Source organism: Camelina sativa, chromosome 2, assembly GCF_030686135.1.
Source record: "Camelina sativa cultivar CO46 ecotype springtype chromosome 2, ASM3068613v1".
Classification (NCBI taxonomy): Eukaryota; Viridiplantae; Streptophyta; class Magnoliopsida; order Brassicales; family Brassicaceae; genus Camelina; species Camelina sativa.
This window is the reverse complement of record NC_141881.1, coordinates 28,890,089-28,912,420: the sequence shown is the minus strand read 5'-3', so window position 1 is coordinate 28,912,420 and position 22,332 is coordinate 28,890,089. Positions and strand designations below refer to the sequence as shown.

The 22,332-nt window shown below is 35.8% G+C and overlaps 5 protein-coding genes across 13 annotated transcripts; 3 read left to right on the top strand and 2 right to left on the bottom strand.

Moving 5' to 3' along the window:
* Positions 1–43: 43 nt before the first annotated feature.
* LOC104739513 (putative non-specific lipid-transfer protein 14) lies at positions 44–855 on the bottom strand. Its single transcript, XM_010459902.3, has 2 exons — positions 351–855; positions 44–260 (listed from the first exon to the last, which is right to left on the bottom strand). Exons 1-2 carry the CDS (start codon positions 707–709, stop codon positions 251–253), a joined length of 369 nt encoding a protein of 122 aa, XP_010458204.1. The 5' UTR covers positions 710–855; the 3' UTR covers positions 44–250.
* Positions 856–1,401: 546 nt separating this feature from the next.
* Positions 1,402–5,045, top strand: LOC104739507 (mitochondrial inner membrane protein OXA1). The gene is made up of 10 exons (XM_010459893.2): positions 1,402–1,698; positions 2,037–2,527; positions 2,698–2,788; positions 3,242–3,289; positions 3,454–3,512; positions 3,786–3,861; positions 3,952–4,083; positions 4,175–4,282; positions 4,365–4,419; positions 4,521–5,045. Exons 2-10 carry the CDS (start codon positions 2,058–2,060, stop codon positions 4,784–4,786), a joined length of 1,305 nt encoding a protein of 434 aa, XP_010458195.1. The 5' UTR covers positions 1,402–1,698; positions 2,037–2,057; the 3' UTR covers positions 4,787–5,045.
* A 714-nt stretch (positions 5,046–5,759) lies between these two features.
* Positions 5,760–12,246, top strand: LOC104739455 (uncharacterized). 9 transcript variants are annotated; one of them, XM_087472999.1, is made up of 27 exons: positions 5,760–5,942; positions 6,031–6,148; positions 6,234–6,593; positions 6,756–6,838; positions 6,941–7,072; positions 7,160–7,204; positions 7,289–7,354; positions 7,441–7,476; positions 7,574–7,744; positions 7,817–7,878; positions 7,965–8,178; positions 8,269–8,396; positions 8,512–8,631; positions 8,791–9,030; positions 9,157–9,275; positions 9,385–9,533; positions 9,605–9,683; positions 9,826–9,933; positions 10,033–10,155; positions 10,331–10,421; positions 10,545–10,705; positions 10,807–10,960; positions 11,136–11,205; positions 11,508–11,607; positions 11,742–11,784; positions 11,914–11,976; positions 12,126–12,246. In XM_087472999.1, the coding sequence occupies exons 16-21, from the start codon at positions 9,502–9,504 to the stop codon at positions 10,580–10,582; spliced, it is 471 nt and encodes a 156-aa protein (XP_087329125.1). In that variant the 5' UTR covers positions 5,760–5,942; positions 6,031–6,148; positions 6,234–6,593; positions 6,756–6,838; positions 6,941–7,072; positions 7,160–7,204; positions 7,289–7,354; positions 7,441–7,476; positions 7,574–7,744; positions 7,817–7,878; positions 7,965–8,178; positions 8,269–8,396; positions 8,512–8,631; positions 8,791–9,030; positions 9,157–9,275; positions 9,385–9,501; the 3' UTR covers positions 10,583–10,705; positions 10,807–10,960; positions 11,136–11,205; positions 11,508–11,607; positions 11,742–11,784; positions 11,914–11,976; positions 12,126–12,246. The 9 variants fall into 9 exon arrangements, with proteins under 9 accessions (XP_087329125.1, XP_087329121.1, XP_087329130.1 ...); XM_087472995.1 differs by having other exon boundaries at positions 11,742–11,982; XM_087473004.1 differs by lacking the exon at positions 12,126–12,246 and having other exon boundaries at positions 11,508–11,628; positions 11,742–11,982.
* Positions 12,247–12,490: 244 nt separating this feature from the next.
* Positions 12,491–16,004, top strand: LOC147949314 (uncharacterized). The gene is made up of 16 exons (XM_087473027.1): positions 12,491–12,560; positions 12,756–12,855; positions 12,947–13,022; positions 13,143–13,197; positions 13,311–13,390; positions 13,488–13,591; positions 13,682–13,767; positions 13,929–14,086; positions 14,170–14,240; positions 14,333–14,418; positions 14,523–14,576; positions 14,761–14,808; positions 14,955–15,008; positions 15,210–15,292; positions 15,368–15,487; positions 15,586–16,004. The coding sequence occupies exons 3-8, from the start codon at positions 12,956–12,958 to the stop codon at positions 13,969–13,971; spliced, it is 435 nt and encodes a 144-aa protein (XP_087329153.1). The 5' UTR covers positions 12,491–12,560; positions 12,756–12,855; positions 12,947–12,955; the 3' UTR covers positions 13,972–14,086; positions 14,170–14,240; positions 14,333–14,418; positions 14,523–14,576; positions 14,761–14,808; positions 14,955–15,008; positions 15,210–15,292; positions 15,368–15,487; positions 15,586–16,004.
* A 3,172-nt stretch (positions 16,005–19,176) lies between these two features.
* Positions 19,177–20,320, bottom strand: LOC104739445 (protein BROTHER of FT and TFL 1). The gene is made up of 4 exons (XM_010459795.2): positions 20,021–20,320; positions 19,862–19,923; positions 19,733–19,773; positions 19,177–19,572 (listed from the first exon to the last, which is right to left on the bottom strand). The coding sequence occupies exons 1-4, from the start codon at positions 20,219–20,221 to the stop codon at positions 19,343–19,345; spliced, it is 534 nt and encodes a 177-aa protein (XP_010458097.2). The 5' UTR covers positions 20,222–20,320; the 3' UTR covers positions 19,177–19,342.
* Positions 20,321–22,332: the final 2,012 nt, after the last annotated feature.

Genomic DNA, 22,332 nt, shown 5'->3' with positions numbered 1-22,332 from the left:
TGTTTACTAAAAACTGTGTCAAAAAACGGAATGAATGTTGAAATGGCTAAAATGATTTAGATATTAGAACAAATCGAAACTAAACAAAGGCTAACCGATGTAACTATATTTCCAAGACAACAACAGTGAGTTTAATACATCTTTGTTTAGGATAACCAAACCTCCTCAGTCAGATTTAAACACTTATTAGTCGTGAGTGCTACGACATCGTTCTAAATCCACTGAGCCAGCTTGAAAGATTTTAGTGCCTTCACTGAATGCTAGAAAAAAGCATATAAATTAATCAAATTTGATAATTTAGATGATACAAGAATATATATACAAAGAGGAAAGGTTTAGTAGTAAGTTACAAGTTGCAATCGGTGTTAGGGTCGATGGTGAAACCCAAAACAACACCGCAGAAACCAGATAACGTAGAAATGGCGGTGGCGTTAGAGTTATAGACATTGATGAGTTCCATGAAGCAATTACAGAGCCACTTTCTCTTCTCCGACGAATCAGAGTAGGTTCCGATCACCGTCATGGCGTCGCAGCAGCTAGACCCTGGTATCGGATCCGGGTAACCGTAGTTTACAAACTCCGTGCACGACGTGACCAGCGTTCCTACCGCCGCACAATCGGCAGCGTTTTCCACCGTCGCTGAACATGTAGCCGACAATAGTAATAAGAAGAGAGACATCATCGGATAGAATGATTTCATCATATACATAACTTTATAAGAGGATGATGAATCTTTATTTGACGAAACTAGCTAGTTAGAACGTTTTTGCTTGTTGTACAAGCTATGGTTTATAGACAAGACAGAAAAAAATGAGCGTTTCCGTGTGTGTGTTTGGAGTTGGTTTCCAACAGAGGTTGTGTGATATCATCTAAAAACAAGTCATTTCATGCGAATGGTGATTCATGGTGCATACAATAGTGTCATTGACGTGCACGTTTAGCATTTCTTAACAAATGTTAGTAGTGAAAACCGTGTGCAAGTAAAAGGTGATCAAGAATTAAGCTCATAGAGATAAGAGAGTTAAAAAAAAAATTACAGTATGTTGGAAAATTTAACACTAATATAAACACATTGGATCTCCACCGTTAGATCGAGAGGGGTATGCTATGCATAATAAAACCGGACTTTTTCCCGGTGGAGATTTCACGATAGCGACGACGTTGTCGTTGTGATGAGATATTGTGATTGTTCTCTTTGCTTCTTCTCTTCGTCACGTCTATTTTTGTAAAACCCTATACAACGTAAAATTTTTATTTAACAATAGAAATTGTGAGTAGTAAACCTAAACAGAATATGAAATTTTTATCACAACAAATTATTTTTCTTCTACAACAAACTAAAATACTGTATATACAAATCTTCTCACATCTTAAATATACAAAACAAATTTAAGTAAAATTGGATATAAACACAAACCAGATCGGATTCGGTTAGATAAAACAAATTGAGATCAAAAGTCAAAAAGTCAAAAGCGATCGGATTCGGTTCGATTTATAAACCAAACACAAACCAGTTCGGTTAAACTAAAATCCCTAATTTGCCGTACCAATCTGAATCTCGTACCTTCTTCCATTAGTGATGTCGTAAAAAAAAAAAAAAAAAACTTTGGGCCGTTCTAAAACCCCTTCATCATCGTCGTCAAGTTTTCGCCGTAGCTGTCTCATCTCACCGCCACCGTATTCTTCTTCCATTTCCAGGTTTCACTATTTCTTCAGATTCTCTCTGTTCAATATTGGTTTTGTTCCTCTGCTGCTATTGATTGTTACTCTGTTTGTGGTTTTTTAAAATGCTTGTTTCTACCATATGGTTAGCTTAGATTTGGATATTGTATGTTTAAGTCTCTGATTTCAAATCTGCTCTGGTTCTTTCATATGTCACAGTTCAATCTATAGTATGAGTCTTGTAAGGATCTTGTTAGTAAGATCGAGGATGACAAAAGCTTTGTTCTTTAATCTAAAAATCACATTTTTAATTCGTCTATGACCAAAATTACAGTTTCACTAATTTAGTAATTTGTCCTTTTTACTACTTGCAGGATCTTGTTTAGATTCTGAAAATGGCTTTCAGGCGAACCTTATCTATAAGGTCCACACTTTTCGCTCGTCGGAATCAACCAGTTTATCATATTGTACCTCCTCGTGTAAATGATCATGAAGGGGAATCATTTTGTCAAGAAACATCCCAAAGAAGTTACCATAGCTTTCTTCACCAAAGCTCCGTTAACAACAGCTTTGATTTCTCCAAAATTCCGGGAGGAGGAGGAAGAGGCTTACATTTGCCTCTGGCTCCTGCTTCTGGTTTTGCTTTCTATCGTTACATGTCAAGTGCACCTGGTGTCGGTTCGGAAAATATTGGTGTGATGTCTGATATTGCAGAAGTCATAAGCGAATCAACATTGCAAGATGTTCCAGCTCAGGCTGCTGCTGCAGTCAGTGAAGTTACACTTGCAGCTGCTGACTCTTTCTTCCCTATTGCTGCCCTTCAACATTGCATTGATATGGTGCATTCATTCACTGGCTTTGAGTGGTAAGGAACTTGATTTCAACAATCTGCCTGGAGTTGATCTTAAGTATTATACATCAAATGTTAGCTGAATAGTTCTGGATTGAGTTCCTGGATATATATGAGTTATATTCTGAACATAGCATATGGTTAATATATTACCATTTCCTCATATCCTTTCCGGCTATTAACAGGTGGGCGTCCATTGTTGTAGCAACCATATTGATCCGGTCATCAACAGTTCCTCTCTTGATCAAACAAATGAAAGACACGACAAAGTTGGCGGTATGTATCTTCCTTTTTCCTCCTTTTTACACTTTGCAGACCATTTAGGATAGTGCCTATATAAAGTCATTTCAGATATGGAGATTGTCTGTGTTTAGAGAATTCGACATGCTTTTTCGATTATGAAATTATTAAACATTACATGTGGAATATGAACTCTCAATAGAATAGGAAATGAGATTCACATCACTGTAGTCAATGACACAAGTCTCCAATAAATCATAAAGGAAGTACTTGTAAATTTCATGCGGATCTCCTACTTTTCAACCATTACATTTTCGTCTTGCTTCTGTGTTTACATACTCATGTTCTAAAACAAAATTTAAGTTATAAAAGAAAAGCATAAATAAGTCGATGAACTTTAACTTATATTTTGTGGCATTTATACTTGGTTCTCTATCTTTTCTGCCGTATGCCGCATCCATCAGTAGTCTATTGTCTGATCATATGCAGCTGATGAAGCCACGGTTGGAGTCCATCCGGGAGGAAATGCAAAACAAGGTATGTTTACTTTGTTGTTATTACAGCCATACAACATGGGATTCCTCCTCACTTTTGCTACTCTGCCAATAGCTTTGGCACTGACTACATGTCCACTCAGCTTTAGCTCCGAATTTCCTTATCTACATCTTTCTTTAATTTTTTTCTCCATATTTTCCGTTCAGGGCATGGACGCCGTTACGATGGCAGAAGGTCAAAAGAAGATGAAGAATTTGTTTAAAGAGTAAGCTGCTTTTAGACTTAAACTTCTTTTGACCAGAAATCAACTTGAAACATCTCTTTTGGAGTGTTGAACTTCTTTTGGTCTGATACAAGAATTCTAGACTAATTCTTAAGATTTGGAGTTCATGTCAAAATTACCCCTCGTTCATCATATTATGTCATATTATAGCTCGGCTGCTCTGCTAGCTATTGAGTTGGTGTAGTCTCCTGACATTTTGAGCTATTCTGGTTGATATGTCCAAATAACCATACAGAGTTTGTTTATAATTTACAGATATGGTGTCACTCCATTCACTCCAATGAAAGGGATGCTCATTCAGGGACCCCTGTTCATCTGCTTTTTTCTTGCGGTAAGATCTTTTAATCTTTAAGATGCTTGTTGGGATATGTTGTTTATCATGAGGCTTTTTGTCTCAAAATGAGTTAAATTTTTTTCCCAGATTCGAAATATGGCAGAGAAGGTACCTTCATTTCAAACAGGAGGGGCATTATGGTTTACGGATCTAACTACTCCTGACAGCTTATACATCTTGCCGGTTATAACAGGATTGACATTCTTGATAACCGTTGAGGTACGGTTTCTGCTAACTTAAATAACAATGTTGACATCTTCAACATTTGTCATGACTTACTAACTTAAGCTTGAAAATTGTTACTTCCCAGTGTAATGCACAAGAAGGCATGGAAGGGAATCCGATGGCTGGCACAATAAAAAATGTTTTCCGGGGGTTCGCTCTCCTCACGGTGCCCATGACAATGAGTTTTCCACAGGTTATTATTATTACCGGTAATAGCAACCCCAAAGACTTTGTGATATGGATTTTCTAATGTCTCTGCGAAAATTTATTTGCAGGCTATATTTTGTTACTGGATTACATCCAACATGTTCTCCCTCATGTATGGACTTGGTGAGTGAGTGTGTAATAATCAAGATTCCTAATTAATTGCAGCGTATTCTAGGTTTGAAACAATAACAAGGAATGGTTTATGTGGTGGTGATTAATGACAGTGATTAAGCGTCCTCAAGTGAAGAAGATGTTACGCATACCTGAATTGCCTCCAACTCCTCCAGGTCAACAACAATCATTTGACCTGTTTTCAGCTCTCAAGAAAATGAAAGCCATGACACAGGACCATTCACAGAACCAGACACTACCAGCTTCGCCAGTAAACCCGAGGGCCTCGTCAACATCGTTGAGTCCTGTTAGTAAGAGGCTCAAGGCTTTGGAGAGCCAAGTGAAGGGAAGGAAGAAGAACAGCAGCAAGAAGAGGTGATCCAGAAGGGTGCATATAGTATTTTTGCTAGCCGGCCAGAGGAAAAATTAATAAAGCTTTTGAGTCAAGAAAGTGAACTAGTTACTACATACACAGAATTTTCCCATTATTGATGGAAACTACTCTTGAGAGCTAAAAAAAGCTGGAGGTGTCAGCTACTACACTAGTGAAATCATATGTGTTCCTTGATAATTTTATGGAACGGTAGGGTATGTTTGTTTTTTACCGGTTAGAGAATAGAAGATTGTTTTTATAGAAACAATTTGAATAACATACGCTCCTTTAATTATCTTGTTAAGTAACAAAATATGAAATAAATTTAAACATATATGGGAGCTGTTTAGAGAGGAGAAGAGACGGTGCGAGAGCTCGTGACCGTTAATTAGAGGATGATAGTGTTGGAACTGAAAGGGGATGACTCTCATTGTCACGCTGCTGCATTTGCATGTCTTAGTACGTACATCTCCTCCTATATCATGAACTTCCCACACTACATAAGTGGGGTTCTAGTTCTCTTGACATTTGCTCTTTTGTCTTCCAATTAATGTGTTTGTGTATGTGAATGATACTGGTTTCTTTAGAATGAATGAACCATATTATAATTGTGATAGCCTATATATATTGTGAATGATGCTGATAAATCATATAAAAAAAGAAACAATACAAGTCTTCTTTTTTTTTTTTTTTGTCTGTGTTAAAAAACCTTAACTTATAAATAAATATACTAACTACATCTCTTCTTACAACAAATCATAATAAAACATCAATTCTTTTTTTATTACTATTTATAATCTTACCGTTGTGAATCTTGTGATCTGATAGTACAATTGCAAAAAAAAAAAGAAACGTTAATCTAAAAAAAAAAGAAAAAGAAATATGCAAAACAAAACAAAAAAGAAAAGGAAAAAGGAAATCCTATTTATTTTATTATTAGGAGTTAGTAAACCCTACAAAATCTTATAAATACTCTTACATCACTCGATGGAAAAACAAAAATCATATCTTTCTATTTTTTAATTTTATTTATATTTTGGGTTCTCTCTGCGAAGAGCGAAGCCGCTCTGTCGCCGCCGGTGGTCTCTCGAGACGATGATGAATCGATGAAGCCGAAGGGAAGACCCGATTGTAGTAGAGATATACGTTCTATCCAAGTTAAGTAAGTACGCTTCCCTACTCTCTGCTTTTCTCCTTCATCTTAGAATTTAACGGATTTCCAAAATTCTAACATCTGATATTGTTGTTAGGTCTTGTCTTATCCAACGGTGGGAGATGTTTTCCAGTCCAAAACACGAACGGGCCAATTTCTAAAGAGGAATTAGCGAAGACTACGATGATCGACGAGCCCTTCTTATTTCTTGTTTGGTACTCTCTGATCTCTCTCTTTCTCTCTGTTCTTCTTCTTCTTCTTGTTTTGCAATTCTCATACTTGTCTGATTTTTGTTTTTAGGGTTTTTTTTTTTCTTTCGGACAAGATTGCAAAACCATCATCGAGTCGAGACGTGTAGGAGAGATTGCGTGTCTGCTACTCTGTTCTTGCTTCCTCAATCCTCACCCACCAATTCAACTCGTCTCGATCTCTCTCTTCTCCCCCACGGTTTGTCTTCCCAATTTTGTGCTTCTTGTTCCTTTTCTTCGTTTCTGATTTCTGTTGATTTGGTTTTTTTTCCTTTTTTTTTTTTTTTTTCTTGTGAAGCGACGAAAGTAGATTCAGAACATGGTCGCTATGCTAGGGTTTGAAGAACTGACAAAGAAGATTCAGAACCAACACTGAGATGCCTTACAATAACAACATCAAACAAACAAACTGGTTCTCTTTAACTCTCTTTTATGTTTTGTTTTAATATATTATCCACCCTTATACTCTTTTTCTTTTTCTTTGTTTGTTATGTATCGTATCACCTTGTCTCTACTCTCATCAGAATCCAACCATTGACTTTAATTTTTTCTGTGTTTTGTTTTGTTTTTGCAGATTGAACCCTATGCCTACGACTCTACGAGCTAGTTCTCTGGTACTCAGACTGCTCCTGAAGTACGACAGAGCTCTCTGGTCTGGTGTGTGTCTTTACTTGTCAGACTTTGAATTTGGTAAGCTTACTATTACTAAAGTTTCTTTTGTATTTGGTATCTGAGCTTTTTTACTTTCCTGTGTGTTAGGTTTATAGTGCAGCCGGGAAAGTGGATTTGGATCTTCCAATCATAAGTCATAACACACTTTTGGATCCTCTGATTGGAGAGAACCCCTTCAATGTTAAAGTTGCTCAAGTGGATGAAACATAGAACTCTCAGGTACTACTAGCCTATCAAAAAGCCTTTATTGCTACTGCGAAGTTGTATTACTCTCAATTCTAACTTCTCTGTTCGATTATGTTGCAGCCATTATATATTGGTGGACAGCTTCTTCTCCCACGGCCCCCATAAGTTTGGTCTCCATAACCCGTTCAAATCTCCACTGGTTTGTTCTATATTCGAAGATACTTATGGTCATGTTTTTTTTTTGTACAGATACCTCTTGTATGGAGATGGAGATATATCTCGACAAAGGCAGATCATATGCTCGCTTTACCTAAGGTAACACATTCTTCCTAGATGTTTGTATTTGATGACAACTCTGTTTTGTGACTTGTTTTGAAACCATAGATTTGTGTGTGATGCAGGTAATTAACAAACCTCTTCTTAGAGTGGACAGCAAGGTACGGTATTAATTATTCATTCACATTGAATAATAGTCTCTTCCTAATTGTATTGGTTCCATCTCTGTTTGAAATAATACACTGTTACTTTGGCTAGGTAAGCATTGTAATGGAGCTATGGAGTTGGGTGGAATGGAAAAGTGTTGGCAATGGAAGATACATTAAAGAAGGAGCCACAAGTGAAGAGCCGAGATGTTTGTTTGTTCAGTTGACTGGTGGACTTTGAGGAGGCTGCTGTTTGGAGAGAGCAAACTCAAAAAAGGCCAAGGTTCGATCCTTCTTGATTTTTCAGATTTATTTCGTGTGTGGATTGATCGTTTTATTTCGTGCGTGTGTTCAGCAGGCCGACAAAGGCCCAATAACAACAACTTCAGCCCATCAAACAAGACATGCCCAGCCCAGGTGAATTTTTTCAGCCCTTCTATTTTTATTTATTTATAATCATTTAGAAGATTATTATTATTATGATTATTTATTTTGCCTCTCAGGGAAAATTTTCCAGCAATTAAAATTTCTCAGGTGTGAATAGAGAGAGAGAGGGAGAGAGAGCACTGTGCATTCACCGCCGCACCGGTGTAACGGTACCAGCAGCAATTCATCTTCTCTCCTCCATGGTTTGTCTTCCCAATTCTTGTGATGTTATGACTTATGTGTAGAGTGGCTGAGCCGCTGAGACGAGAACTATGGACTATTTTGGGTCAGGTAATTTTTTTTATATGTCTTTGTGTTGTCTAATTCAGTCACTCTACTTGTCATTTGATTTCTTGTTTCTCTTTTTTTTTTTTCCTGCAGAGTTTTGGTGGCTTCCGTGCACTTTACTACGCCGTAAGGACTCAATCAAGTGCTCATAACTTGTACACATGATTGTTGTCAAGGTCTGCTTCTCTGAAGCTTGGAGAGAGCCAAACTCAATGGCCAAGGTTCCCTTCTTCATTCTCTGTTTTTTTTTTTGTTTTTTTTACGCATTAACGAATTAGCTTTGGTAGTACATGATGAGCCTTGACTGAACTGTGACTTATCATGGCATTGTTGCAGATTTGTACATGATGCCCTAGTGAAATTGCTGGGTGGAGGAGAAGTATTTGGTACTCTCAAAGAGGAAGCAAAAGACAACGAGTCCCTTGAAAAAGACCTCTTCGGATACAATTAGATTTGGTACGCTCACTTTCTCTCTTTTCATCCTCCTTCTCATGTTTCTTTTTTTACAATTCTTTCTTTGTTTACAATTAGACTTGGTACTCTCTACTCTCAGTTGGCTCTTTGTTTGCAATTCTCATATTTCTCTCTTTCTTTGTGATGTTCTGTGTCGAGTAGCGAGGCCAGAGCTATGGGGCTGGTTGAAATCGAAGACTGTTGGCCATGGAAGGTACATTACACAAGGAGCCAAGTGAAGAGCTCAGATGTATGTTCAGTTTTTTTCTCTGCTTTTTCTACCCTTGAGCTCAGTTTTGGGATTCTCTTGGTGGTTAGAAGGTTTCTTCAGTTCTATTAGTGACCAATCCGTTGGGATGGGGAGTCATTCGTGGAGTCAGACCAGATCAGCAGTTGGTCAAGGTATTTTTTTGTTTCTGTTTCGTCTCCTTATTCCTTAGTCCTTAGCATAATGGTTCTATAGCTGTTTCACTCTATCGTTTTGGTTTGAATAATACTGAAGTGTGGCTTTTCTTTGATATGTTGCAGATTGTACTTGATGAGCTACTGAAATTGGTGGGTGGATGAGATAGTATCTGAGCTACATTTTCTTGTACTCAGAGCTGCATTCACCGGGCTACCAGCATTTCAGCTCCTCTCTCTCCATGGTTTGGCTTCCAATTTTGCTTATGTTACTTTTTCCGTTTTGATCTCAGTTGAGTGGTTTCTAAGTTTTTTTGTTTTTGGTTATTTGTCTTCTTTGTGATTGTTGAGTAGCGAGACGAGAGATATGGAGGTAGTTGAAATCAATGACTGTTGGCCATGGAAGATACATTACAGAAGGAGCCAAGTGAAAAGCCAAGATGTTTGTTCTGTTGACTGGTGGACTCGAGGATGCTGCTTGCAGACCAAACTCAAAGGTCAAGGTTCGATTTCTTTTTTTCAATACTGAGCTCAATGTAGGATTCTCTTGGCGGTTTTGCTAACATGTGAGAAGGTTTGTTCAATCTGTTAGTAACCAAACCGTTGGGATGGGAGTCATTCGTCGAGTCAAACCAGATCAGCAATTGGCCAAGGTATCTTTTGTTTCTGTTTCATCTCCTTAGTCCTTCCACATATTTTTTCATTAGCATAATGGTTTTTATAGCTGTTTCACTCCATCATTTTGGTTTCAATAGTACTAACGTGTGGCCTATCATGGATTTGTTGCTGATTAAGCTAGTCAAATTGATGGGTGGAGGAGAAGTATATGAGCTACACTTCCTTGTACTCAGAGCTGCATTCACCGGGCGACCAGCAATTAAGCTTCTCTCTTTCTTCTACACGGTTTGGCTTCCAATTCCCAAGTGACCTTTTGGTTCCATAAAATAATCTTGAGATTTCCATGTCTTAACTTAATAACTGGTTATCATTTTGTTTCTTCAGGTTTCTACAAAATACCATCTTTATGCCATTGTGGAGCATCTTTGGAATATAGCATCTTTTGGTCATTACTCCTCTTATGTGATGTCAGCTCCTCAGATATGGCATACGTTTGATGACGCCAAGGTAATATGATATAACATTTATATCTGATTTATGAGTTATATTGTTACTCGCAGTACAGAAATCTTGATGAAATTGCTCATGACAATAAGGTTTCAGACACTTGTTTGTGATTCCTGGTTTCATTTCTTGTTCTGTAGTTTTACTTGATGTTATATTCCTCAACTCTGTTTTCCAGGGAAGTCTGGTGCCGAAGAAGTCAACTTTCCCTTCTGGTATTAAAAGCACCTGCGGATATGTTCACAGCTCGGGATTTACTCAGATGTCGGGTAAGCTATTATTGCCTATGCTTCTAGAATTATAATTTCACAGGTTAGAGGAATAAATTTTACACTTTTCCTAGTGCTTTGAACATGAATGAACATTAACCTTCTAATTGTTTTGGTTTATAGGTATTTTACCTGCAGCAAAAGCATGCCAGGTTCTTTAGGCCATGAGGAGCATGATGCCAATACCTTTGCAGAATGGGTGCGTTAGATGTCATTCTTGTATTCTCACATTCTCTTAGACAACGAGTCCCTTGAAAAGACCTCTTCGGATACAATTACATTTGGTACTCTCTGATCTCACTTTCTCTCTTTTCATCCTCCTTCTTCTTCTTCTTGTTTGCAGTTCTCATATTTCTCTTTCTTTGTGATGTCCTGTGTTGAGTAGCGAGGCAAGAGATATGGAGCTGGTTGAAATCGAAGATATGGAGTTTGGTAGGTGCATGTTGGCCATGAAAGTTGCATTACGGAAGGAGCCAAGTTAAGAGCCAAGCTGTTTGTTCGGTTGAGGAGGCCGCTTGCCCTTGAGCTCAAAGGCCAAGGTTTGATTTTTTTTTCTTCTCTTTCTCTGTTTTTTTTTTCCCTTGAGCTCAAATTAGATTATCTTGGCGGTTTTGCTAACAGGCGAGCCTCCCAATTGTTTGAAGGTATTTTTTGTTTCTTTATTATTCTTCTTCTTAATCTGATTAAGTAAGTTTCTTCTTCTGTCTTTTGCAGGTTTTTTTGAAACAAATTTATGATCCGATCATCATCGCTCGCTCCCTCCTCCTACGGTTTGATTCTAAAGGTGCTATATATGATTGATTGATCGCTGTTTTGCTCTCTCTCTTTTTTTTTTTTTTCTGAAACTTTGTCACTCGTTTCCTCTGCTTTCGTTATAGCTTCTGATATTTTCACTTTTGGGTTTCTAAAATTGAATGACATTGTTATTTACTTCTCACTGATTTAATATTTGTGGAGGTTGCTACTATGATAATAATTGGTCGGTGATATGGCTTTTTGATGTATCCTTGTCAAACTTTGAATATTGATGGTTTGTAGGGTTTACATCGTTGTAACTTACTTTGTGTGTGTGTTCTTTTTTTTCAGGAATGGGATCAGTACTGTCTCTTGATGCTTTGTGATGCTACTTACTAAGGTTGACGCTATAGATGGAATTGTCTATGTATGATGTATACGACTCTACAAGGTTTAGTTTCTGATATTCTTGGTACAAAGTTACATGTTCACTTCTTAATTTTCACTTTGCTTCTCTCTTTTTTTTCTTTCTTTCTTCTCTCTGATTACATGTTAATATTTACTTTGTCGTTTTTGTTATTTCAGGTTTTGGATGATGCTTTTATCATCAATCAGTGATCTTCCTCAGGCATTCTCATGGGTTCCTTTGCTCTAAACACATCTCTTTTATTTGTCTCTGAATATTCACTTTGGTTCTATGGTCTTCTTTTTCTTCTCATTACATGTTAATATCTACTTGTCGTTTTTATCATTTCAGGTTTTGGATGATGCTTTTATCATTCAGTGATGGGTTTGACTGATCGGACTAGATCAGCAGTTGGTGAAGGTTTTTTTTTTTTTTTTTTTTTCTGTTTCATCTCCTTATTCCTTAGTCCTTCCCCATATTTTTACATTAGCATAATGGTTTTTATAGTTGTTTCACTCTTATCATGTTTGGTTTCAATAGTACTGATCATTGATATGTTGCAGATTGTACATGATGAGCTAGTCAAATTGATGGGCGGAGAAGAGGTGTCTGAGCTACACTTCCTTGTACTCAGAGCTGCATTCACCGGACTACCAGCATTTCTGCTCCTCTCTCTCCTCCACGGTTTGGCTTCCAATTTTGCTTATGTGCCTCTTTTCGTTTTGATCTCAGTTGGGTAGTTTTCTAATATCTGGTAGAACACGGTCTCCGGCGTTCATACCGTAACATCATCAAACTGATTTTGAAGGTATGTATGTAACAGTTCTCCCTTCCCTTTATGTCAGAACTTCAAAAGAAATATATAAAAATTGACGAAGCTAATTCTAGTTCTATATTTCTTTTTGTGTGCAGATCGGTGATATGCTAGGGTTTGAAGATTCAGAACCGAAACAAGAGATGAACTTCACCTTACAGTAACAACATCAAACTGGTTCTAGGTACTCATTTATATATAATCCACCTTATACTCTTTTACCGAGGAGGAGCTATCTGGTGCTCATCCTGCTCAAGTACTACAGAGCTTTGGTGTGTGTGTCTTTACTTCTCGGATTGAATTTTGTAATTTGGTAAGTTTCTTACTAAGGTGCTGTTGTGTTTGGTATCTGAGATTTTTTCCTGTGTTGTGTTTATAGTGCAGGGAAAGTGGATTGGATCTTCCAATCATAACATGCTTTCGGATCCTCTGAATGGAGAGAATCTTTCAATATTAAAGTGGATGAAACAGAAACTCAGGTACTAGCCTACCAAAACCGTTCTTCTTCCTACTGCCAATTTGTATCTGTCTCAATTCTAACTTTTATTTTTCCTCTTTTCTATGTTGCAGCCTTTATATATGTGGACAGCTTCTCCCAGTGCCCTCATGCATGTGGTCTCCATAACCCTTTCAAATCTCCAGAGAGGTATCATATGGTTTGCTTCGGCCTTGGTGAATTCTCTATCAATTTCTTCTTGTTGAGTTATTATTTCTCAGTTTGTTATACATATGAAGATACGAAACTCATGTTCATGTTTTTATACAGAAGGTACTATGGAGATATCTTGGCAAAGACCAGCTCATATGCTCGCCTTACTAAGGTAACACAAAATCTATTTAAGTTTCCATTCTGATTACCAAATTGATGTCTGAATGTGATCAATCTAAAAGAGTGTCTTCATTTGACTTAATTTTTGTATTTTTGTTTTTGCAGATTGAGTCATTTGATACCTTTTGCTACCCTAGATGCCAAGGAGCTATCTGGTGCTCATCCTGCTGAAGTACAGAGCTTTGGTGTGTGTGTTTACTTCTCAGATAGAATTATGTATTTGGTACTTAAATCTTCTTACTTAAGTTGCTGATGAGCTTTACTTCCGTGTTATATTTATAGTGGAGGTAAAGTGGATTGGATCTTCTAATCACCACACGCTTTTAGATTCTCTAAATGGAGAACCTCTCATTAAAGTTGCTGAAGTTGATGAAACAGTAACTCAAGTGTGAGCCGAGCCTATCAAAACAATTATTCGTACAAAGTGGTATTTGTCACAATTCTAACTTTGATCTTTCCTCTGTTCTATGTTGCAGCCATACATGCTCCAAATAGCTACCAGCAAGCTGCAGGAGAAGTCTTTGTCACACGGAAATTTTTGGAGAACTGTTGCGGTGGTTAGGTACATGAATCTTTTCACCATTTTTTACATTGGTTCCAACTTATCAGTTTCAACTGCTTTTTATAATTCTTATAGGATTACCAATCATAACGCTTCTTGCTCAGAGGTGCCTATTTATACAGTTCATGTTTGTGCCTAGCTTTTTGAAATTACAATTTCAGATTGTTTGTTCAGTTGACTAGTGGACTGGAGGAGGCTGCTTGAAGATCAAACTCAACGGCCAAGGAAGCTGCTTGTAGATCAAACTAATATCGACAGGGTATCAAAGAAGATTGGTATGATGTAGGAAGCATTGCGTTTCCAGTGATTCTTGTCAGAGGTAATGTTAACTTGTTTCACTTAATATGTGAAGTTTTGATAATGACTCTTTGTGTTGTTCTGATGCTTTCTTCTCCTCTGCAGCTGTCAGTGACTACAAACAGCATCTCCATTTTCAAAACTTGAGTGATGAAAAGAGAAACATACATCTAGAGGTATAGATTTGCACCAATGTAATTTTTCCTCCCTCAATAATATTTTTCTTGTTCCCTCCTTACTTACACTACACCTGTGCTGATTGCTGCAGGTGACAAGAGGTGGAAGGCGAGTGGATATTTCAATCTATGACACATTGTGGTGGGTGATGTCATACCTCTCAACATTGGAAATCAGGTAGGTGGTCTGTTCTATCCTTTTCATTTTATTTTTGAATGGAGGATCTTGAACCCTTTTATCCTGATCGAATGTGGCTGAACGAATTCTATGAATGGCAACAGAAGCTGTAAGTTCCGAATGGGAGATGTGCTTTTGTAGAGAAGGCAACATAAGCTGTAAGTTCTTTCAACAATTACATTTTTTGTCTTGCTTGTGTGTTTACATACTCAGGTTCTGAAACAAATTTTGACATACAAAAGGATAAGTCTATGCACTTAAACTTATATTTTCTGGCATTTATACTTGGTTCTGCTGTATGTTGCATCCTTCAGTAAAAGTCTATTCTATGATTATATGCAGCTGATGAAGCCACGGTTGGAGTCCATCCGGGAGGAAATGCAAAACAAGGTATGTTAACTTTGTTATTACAGCCAAACATCATGGATTCCTCCTCACTTTTGCTAATCTGCCAATAGCTTTTGCACTGGATTTTTTATCTACATCTTTTTAAAAAATTTAAAAATTGTTATCTTGTCCCCCTTATTTGCGTTCAGGGCACCGTTACGATGGCAGGTCAAAAAAAAAATGAAGAAGAATTTGTTTAAAGAGTAAGCTGCTTGTAAATTTAAACATCTCTTTGGTCTGATAATCAAGAATTCTAGTTATTAAAATTTGGAGTTTATGTTAAAATTACCCCTCGTTGATCAATAGCTCGTCTGCTCTGCAGGCTGTTAAGTTGGTGTAGTCTCCTTACATTTTGAGTTTTTTTTCTTGAAATGTCCAACTGACCATACAGTGTTTGTTCATAGTTTACAGATACGGTGTCACTCCATTCACTCCAATGAAAGGGATGCTTATTCAGGGGCCTCTGTTCATCTGCTTTTTTCTTGCTGTAAGACCTTTTTAATCTTTGAAGATGCTTGTTGGGCTACGTTGTTTGTCTCAAATGAGTTAATTTTTTTCCCAGATTCGAAATATGGCGAAATTCCAAACAGGAGGGGTATTTTAGTTTACCGATCTAACAACTCCCGGCAGCTTATACATCTTGCCGGTTATAACAGGACTGTCATTCTTGATAACCGTTGAGGTACAGTTTCTGCTAACTTAAATAACAATGTTGAAATCTTGGACATTTGTCAGACTTACTAACTTGGAATGGTGTTTATGTGGTGTGATTAATGACAGTGATTAAGCGCATACCTGAACTGCCTCCAAGTCCTCCAGGTCAACAACCATCATTTGACCTGATTTCAGCTCTGAAGAAAATGAAAGCCATGACGCAGGACCATTCACAGAACCAGACACTGCCACCTTCGCCAGCTGTAAACCCGAGGGCAACATCGTTGAGTCCTGTAAGTAAGAGGCTCAAGGCTTTGGAGAGCGAAGAAAGGGAAGGAAGAAGAACAGCTTACAACAGCAAGAAGAGGTCATCGATCCGAAGTGGTGCATACTAATTTTTGTTAGAGGAAAATTGAATAAAGATTTTGGATTTAAAAAGTGAACTACTGTAGTAGCTTACACAGAGAGATTTTTATCATTATTGTTGGAACGTGATGACTTTTTAATATTTTCTCCGTTTCAAAATATATGATGTTTTAACTAAAGTGTACCCAAATTAAGAAATTTTACTTTTAACAAGTTCAACCAATCAGAAACAATACTGCATAATACAAAAGTTGCATAGAAACTTGAAAACATCCTATAATATGAAACAAATTTTTTTTTTTTAAAACATCTTATATTTTGAAACAGAGAGAGTATTAAATTTTCTAATTTACCCTTAAACTCAAAGTACTTATATCATTGATCACTTATTAAATAGGGACAAACATGTATAATTCAAACTTTTCTTAATTTGTATGAAGTGTGTCAAAATAACACTTTTTGTGAATCAGAAGAATATACATTTAAAGGTGCCACTTAAGTTTAAGTTTTTCTTACAACTACTACTATGTGTCCGATTTTCTTATTTTACAGTAGTGAAATGTAAGGCAATAATAGTGAAATGTAATCTACTATAACTTGAAATGACCAATCCAACCTTTTTTTTTTGGCAAACGACCAATCCAACCTAAAGACACCAATTCCATTCATATGGTCCAAGTAACTCTTTTTTTTTTTGTTTTTTTTTAACAACAGAATACAAGATTAGCTCAAACGAGTCAATGCGAAGGGACATTGTTTACATAGGTAACTAAGTGTGGAACTGTGCGAACTTGCCGTGCAAGATTATCCGCTTTTAACATTCTAAGAACGAGGGACGTAGACAAAGGAAAAAAACCGAACTCCTTTTTATCTGCCTGAATGTCCTCCAAATAAGGCGTAAAGCCTGGCCACTCGGAAGGCGAAGACACCACCTTCACTAAGTCGGAGCAGTCAGTGAAAAAGAAGACAAATTGGTTATCCGTCCCAATCATACAGCGCATAACCCAGACAAGGGCTTCAATCTCAGCATGAAGAAGGGAGAGATAACGAGAGAGTTCCTATAACAAAGATTTATATATGGCAAGCTATATGAATGTCAATAACTGAACATGTTTCATGTTTCAAAGATTGCACTTGAAGTAGCTTGTATCAAAGTAGACTGCAATATAATTTATGATCATTATTGATTTTATAAGGAACATTAGAAAGTGCATCAAATATTATATTATAGACAGGCGGCGCCAATTGTAGAAACTAGGTTTCCACAATGAATTTGTTTAAGAGGGGAAACAAATTCAATAAGATAATCTCTCTAGAAAATAGATCTAAACCTTGACATTAGAAGTAAAGAAGAAGAACTCAAAGAAATTAGGGTTTATTGCTAAGAGAACTTGGTTATTGTATTCGATTCAGGATGATTTACAATGGAGAAGTCTCTCCAAAAAAAGTAGTTTATTCTGGATGATTTATCGCTGAATCCCGCACCAACAAGTAGTTTACAAGTTTGTCTTTCTCCAAAAAAAACAAAATTTACATGTTCGTCCAATAAGAGAAAGTCGAGAACTCAAATAAATTTTATTTCAGTGAAAAGATTTTGTTTTGCATGTAGGTAATAATTGAATTCGAACATAATGGGATGCATGATTTCTAGCTCATTAAGAGTTAAAAAAAAAAAAAGAACTTTCAATAGATATAGTTGTGACTTGTGAGTTAATTCGAATAATAAATCCAGTTTATTGTGGTTATTACTTATTGGAATTGAGTGTTATTTGACGTTACATATGTTTTAATAAACTCAATTACATATTGTTAAACATTTTTAGAGTAAATTTTTTTGAATTTGTTCGATTGTGATTTGAAATTTGAAATTATTTAAAAGATTAAAAGAAATAAATTATTTTCATCCAAAAAATAATAAAATATTTTTTTTATTTCAAAATTGTATCACATGGATTGAATATATCATTGTAGAAACTAGGTTTTTACAATGAATTTGTTTGATAGGGGGAAACAAATTCAAAGAAGTATTCTCTCAAGAAACTCGATCAAAGCTAGAAATTGGAAAGGGGGTTTAGATCTCTTGGGGCTCAAGGTAGGATTTTTGCAAGAACAAAGAGAAAAGAGTTTTTTGTATTCAATTGCTCGATAGTTTACAATGGAGGGGTCTCCCCTTATTTATACTCTTTACAAGATTACAGAATATATTAACTCTTCTTATAACTTTAACCAAGATTTGGAAAGTTGCTTCTTCTTCATCAGGTCGGTCGTGAGGCGAATTGGGAAGTCGACTCTCCATCCTCGGGGCTAGGCCTTCCGATCCGACTGGGCCTTAAGTCAACCGCCGAATTCAAGGTTAGACCGGATTCCCGGTAAAATAATCGATTTATCTTTCTGATTTAGACCGGTATGTTGGGGTGCTAATTCCCGCACCAACAATCATGCATTAAATTATAGAAAATTTAGTAATCGAGCATTCAGGTCTAAAATACGCTTAAAATGGAATTAATGTATACGTTAATAGAGAGATCAGAAATTAATATTAACTGCAGAAAAATTCTTAGGAATTTACGGGAAAGAACTCAGGATTTGGAATCTAATAAATGAAAAACCAATATGTATACTGAACAATTCAATTTACTTTGATGGCAAAAACAAAGATTAAAAGAAACTTTATGATTAACAACTTATTCGATGATGGAGTTAGCTATATCATGTGTATGGACTTTGCAAGAAATACAAAACCATGATATAGCTAACTCCATCGACGACGAGAGACCAAAACCAAGAAGAGTAATGATCATTCATCTGTGCTAAACTTGACATCGTTTTACACTAATCTTTGCTCATCACCCAATGATTCTATAATCCTCTCCTCACACAGAAGAGAAAGCTTTGGAGTTGAATCTTGGGTTGTGGCAGTTTTTAATTATGTTAAAGGAGAAAGCTTCGGAGTTGTCGGAATTGACCGCCACATCCCACCGAAGAAGACCTTGAAGAATGAAGATGAAGTAGGTTTATGTGAAGAAATAATTGTAGATTTTAATCATTTTTTGGCTTCAGTCTTTTCTGATGGACATGTGTCAACTTCATAAACGCCATTTGTCAAGTTCTGGAAGCAAATACTTTATTATACTCTCTCTGTTTCAAAATGTAAGATGTTTTAACAAAAGACCCAGATTAATAAGTCATTTACTTTTAACAAGTTCAACCAATCATAAACAATACTGTATAATATAAAATACTAAATTAATATAAAAGTTGCATAGAAACTTGAAAACCTCATATATTATGAAGCAAATTTTTTTTCTAAAACATCTTATATTTTGAAACGGATGGAGTATAAGATAAGCATTTATGAGAGAAAAAAAGAATAACATACACTCTTTTAATTATCTTCTTAAGAAACAACAACAAAACCTGAAATAAATTGGATAGTTTTAAACAATATTGGGAGTGGTTTGATTTATTCTAATTAACCATCCATAACTTTATTGAATATAGAGTAGAGTTATTCTAATTAATAAAAAGAACGTCGTCGAGGAGCAGTTTCACGTTGAGCGTTGAAGTAAACAGCAGCAACAGGTAGAGAAAGACCAAAGTAAGAAGAGAACGCATTTGTGTTGAAGCACTCTCTTGTTTCCGGTGCTGCACTCACTGTTTGCCTTCCGCTCTGTTTGAACAGCACAAAGATGTATCTGTGTATTCCCGCCACCGGTTTAGGTGCTTCGTATCTCACTATCTCTCTCCCTGCAAATCAATCAAACCATTCATCAACATACATACATCATTACTTGTCCTCTTAGTCCAAAAATGTGTTTGCTTGAGGATGTATTTTGACCAAAGATGTTGAGGTGAATCAAAAGTCTATGTACATATATGCATGTGTTATGATGTGATTTATTCTTACCGAATGAAGCATCAGTTGTCCCGGGAATGTCTGTCACCATCCTGAATTTGATGAACATTAAAGTACATATTATACATTGTACGTTGTTTATATATGAAAAGAAATATGCTATATATCTAACCGACATACCAATGAAGATATTCACGCATATGAGGATTACTAGGACTAGGGGCATCGGGGTCTATCATGATCTTTCGAGTGAAAAAGAAAAGCAGCAAACGTTAGAAGAGAGGACTAGGTAAGTACTTAACATAAATACTTTAGTTTAGAAGAAAGATGATTACGTACTAAGGTAAAGAATGAACGAAGATCTTGGCCACCGACCTCAACGCGAGGCTTAGATTGGAGAAGAGAAGGCGCGAGCTCGCGACCGTTAGAGACGATTGTGTTGGAACTGAAAGTGACTCTCATTGTCACGCTTGGATTGAACATTTCTATAACATCTCCTACAACTCTTCCCACTACTAGTGAATCTATTTCTCTTGACATTTTCTCTTTTGCTTCCAATGTGTTTGTGTTTGTGATGATGATGATGATGGTTTCTCTTGACAGCTTTTTATAGGCTAACAAAAGAATCTTGAGACTTGGCACAAATGGGAAGATAAAAGGGGATTTTGTGTGTATATCTACTAGACTAATTTAGATAGATAGTTTTCCATAAAAGCTCTATTATTTTACTATTTGACATTGTCATCATCATTATACATTGTAAAATATCTTACATGTAATTTCTAACCATATTGGCTTACATTCTTATAATTGGATAAGCTACAACTTCTTCTTACCATTTGTTTAACTATTAAAAAAAAAATCTATTTTAAACAAGGAGAATAATTTCAACACAAGAAGAAAAAAAACTTTGTAAATGCATTTGGCTATCAAACATAAGATTTATTTATCAATTAATTTTTAAAAATTATAAATGCAAACATCAAGTCAGACTTTCAAAATTATCTTCACGTTTTGTTTTGTTTTGTTTTTTTTTTAATAAAAACAGTAAATAATTTTCGTATCCATTACAATCAGAATATTCGATCCACCAAATGGAGAAAAGAATACGCCCGCGTGTCGATGCAAAATGAAAACCAGATACTGTGATGATTGGCTTATGAATTGATTTGTAGATATTATTGGCTTATGAATTGATTTGTAGATATTCCAAATAATTTAACAAGAATTGAAGAGATAATCTGACAAAAAAACAATACAATACAAAATAGAAAAGAATCTGCTTTATAAAGACAAAGAATCTAATTAGACACTTTCTAGTTTCTAGTCTTAGAATCCACATGGAGAGTTTCGTTTCTCATCATATATTTTAGATGCTCAAATCCAATACGTGGCCCAAACACAGTGGCACCTTAATTTTATGTATATGCTTGTTTCTGTAGCCATTTTTGCCAATAAATCTTGTAACTATTATTGTTGAATAGAGACATATTTTAGTGTGTTTGTTCTGTAACAATCATATCGTATATATCTCTATACCAGTACTTTTTTATATAAAAAATAAATTCCAGTATTTTTTTTTAGGCTGATCAAATTGATAACATAATAACCAACTGCACATAGATTTCAATAATTTTTGACTAAATTTATGAATATAATGATAATATAATAACCAACGTACTGCACATAGATTCTAGTTGACGACATAAACCACAACTAAAATTTTTGTCTGCATGGAATCTAACACGTTGATGATTTGATTGGTGCTGACATAGTAACATATTCTAGCTTTTAGCCTAACTCAAAACAGTATTAAGGAAAAGTTTCTTCGTGTCGTTAGAACATTTATAAAGCAAATACAAACTTTTTATATTATATCGTGGACATATTTGGAGTCAAAACTATGAGTAAATCACTAACATGTGATTTGACTTGGAACACACGTACGGATGGCAATATAGGATCATAAAATTTATAATATTGAACTGAACCATATTTTAGATAGAGCATAGAAAATGTCAAATGGTGTTCGAATTTGAGCCTCGACCATATTAGGCAAAACTATAATTCTAGGGACACACTCTTATCTTTTTGCATGTGAATCTCTGAAGAAGCAATAGTTGCTTGACGATATTTCAAATATTAAGAAAGGTGGCATTGTAGACAATCCATGCTACAGTAGTTAGTATGTTCTTTCTTTTTATATATATTATTTGGCAAGTTTGGCCTCTCTATACAACATTAAACATATGGATCAAGAAAAATTAATTTATGTCACAACAAGAAAATTATGGTATTCTTCATTTTTTAATTTACATTTCTTTATATAATGAAATGAATAAATGAAGTTTGCATTATTTATTAGTAGGAATAGTCTCGTGCGTTGCACCGAGTTATTTATATATACATATTTTTTTGTTTAGCATAAATAGCGATTAGTTTATTTTTCTGAAATGTGTATTATTTGATTTTAGTATCTACTCGTTGGAGGATATGAGATTGTGTAGCTGATGTTATTTTTTTTAACCGTGTGATCTTTTGATTTTGAGATGAGTTGGTTGTGTGACTGTGTTGCTGTTAAGCTCATTTCATACTACAATGTATAGAGCTTACTTATATTACGGTACTTTTTTTTGAAATGATGGTGTTTG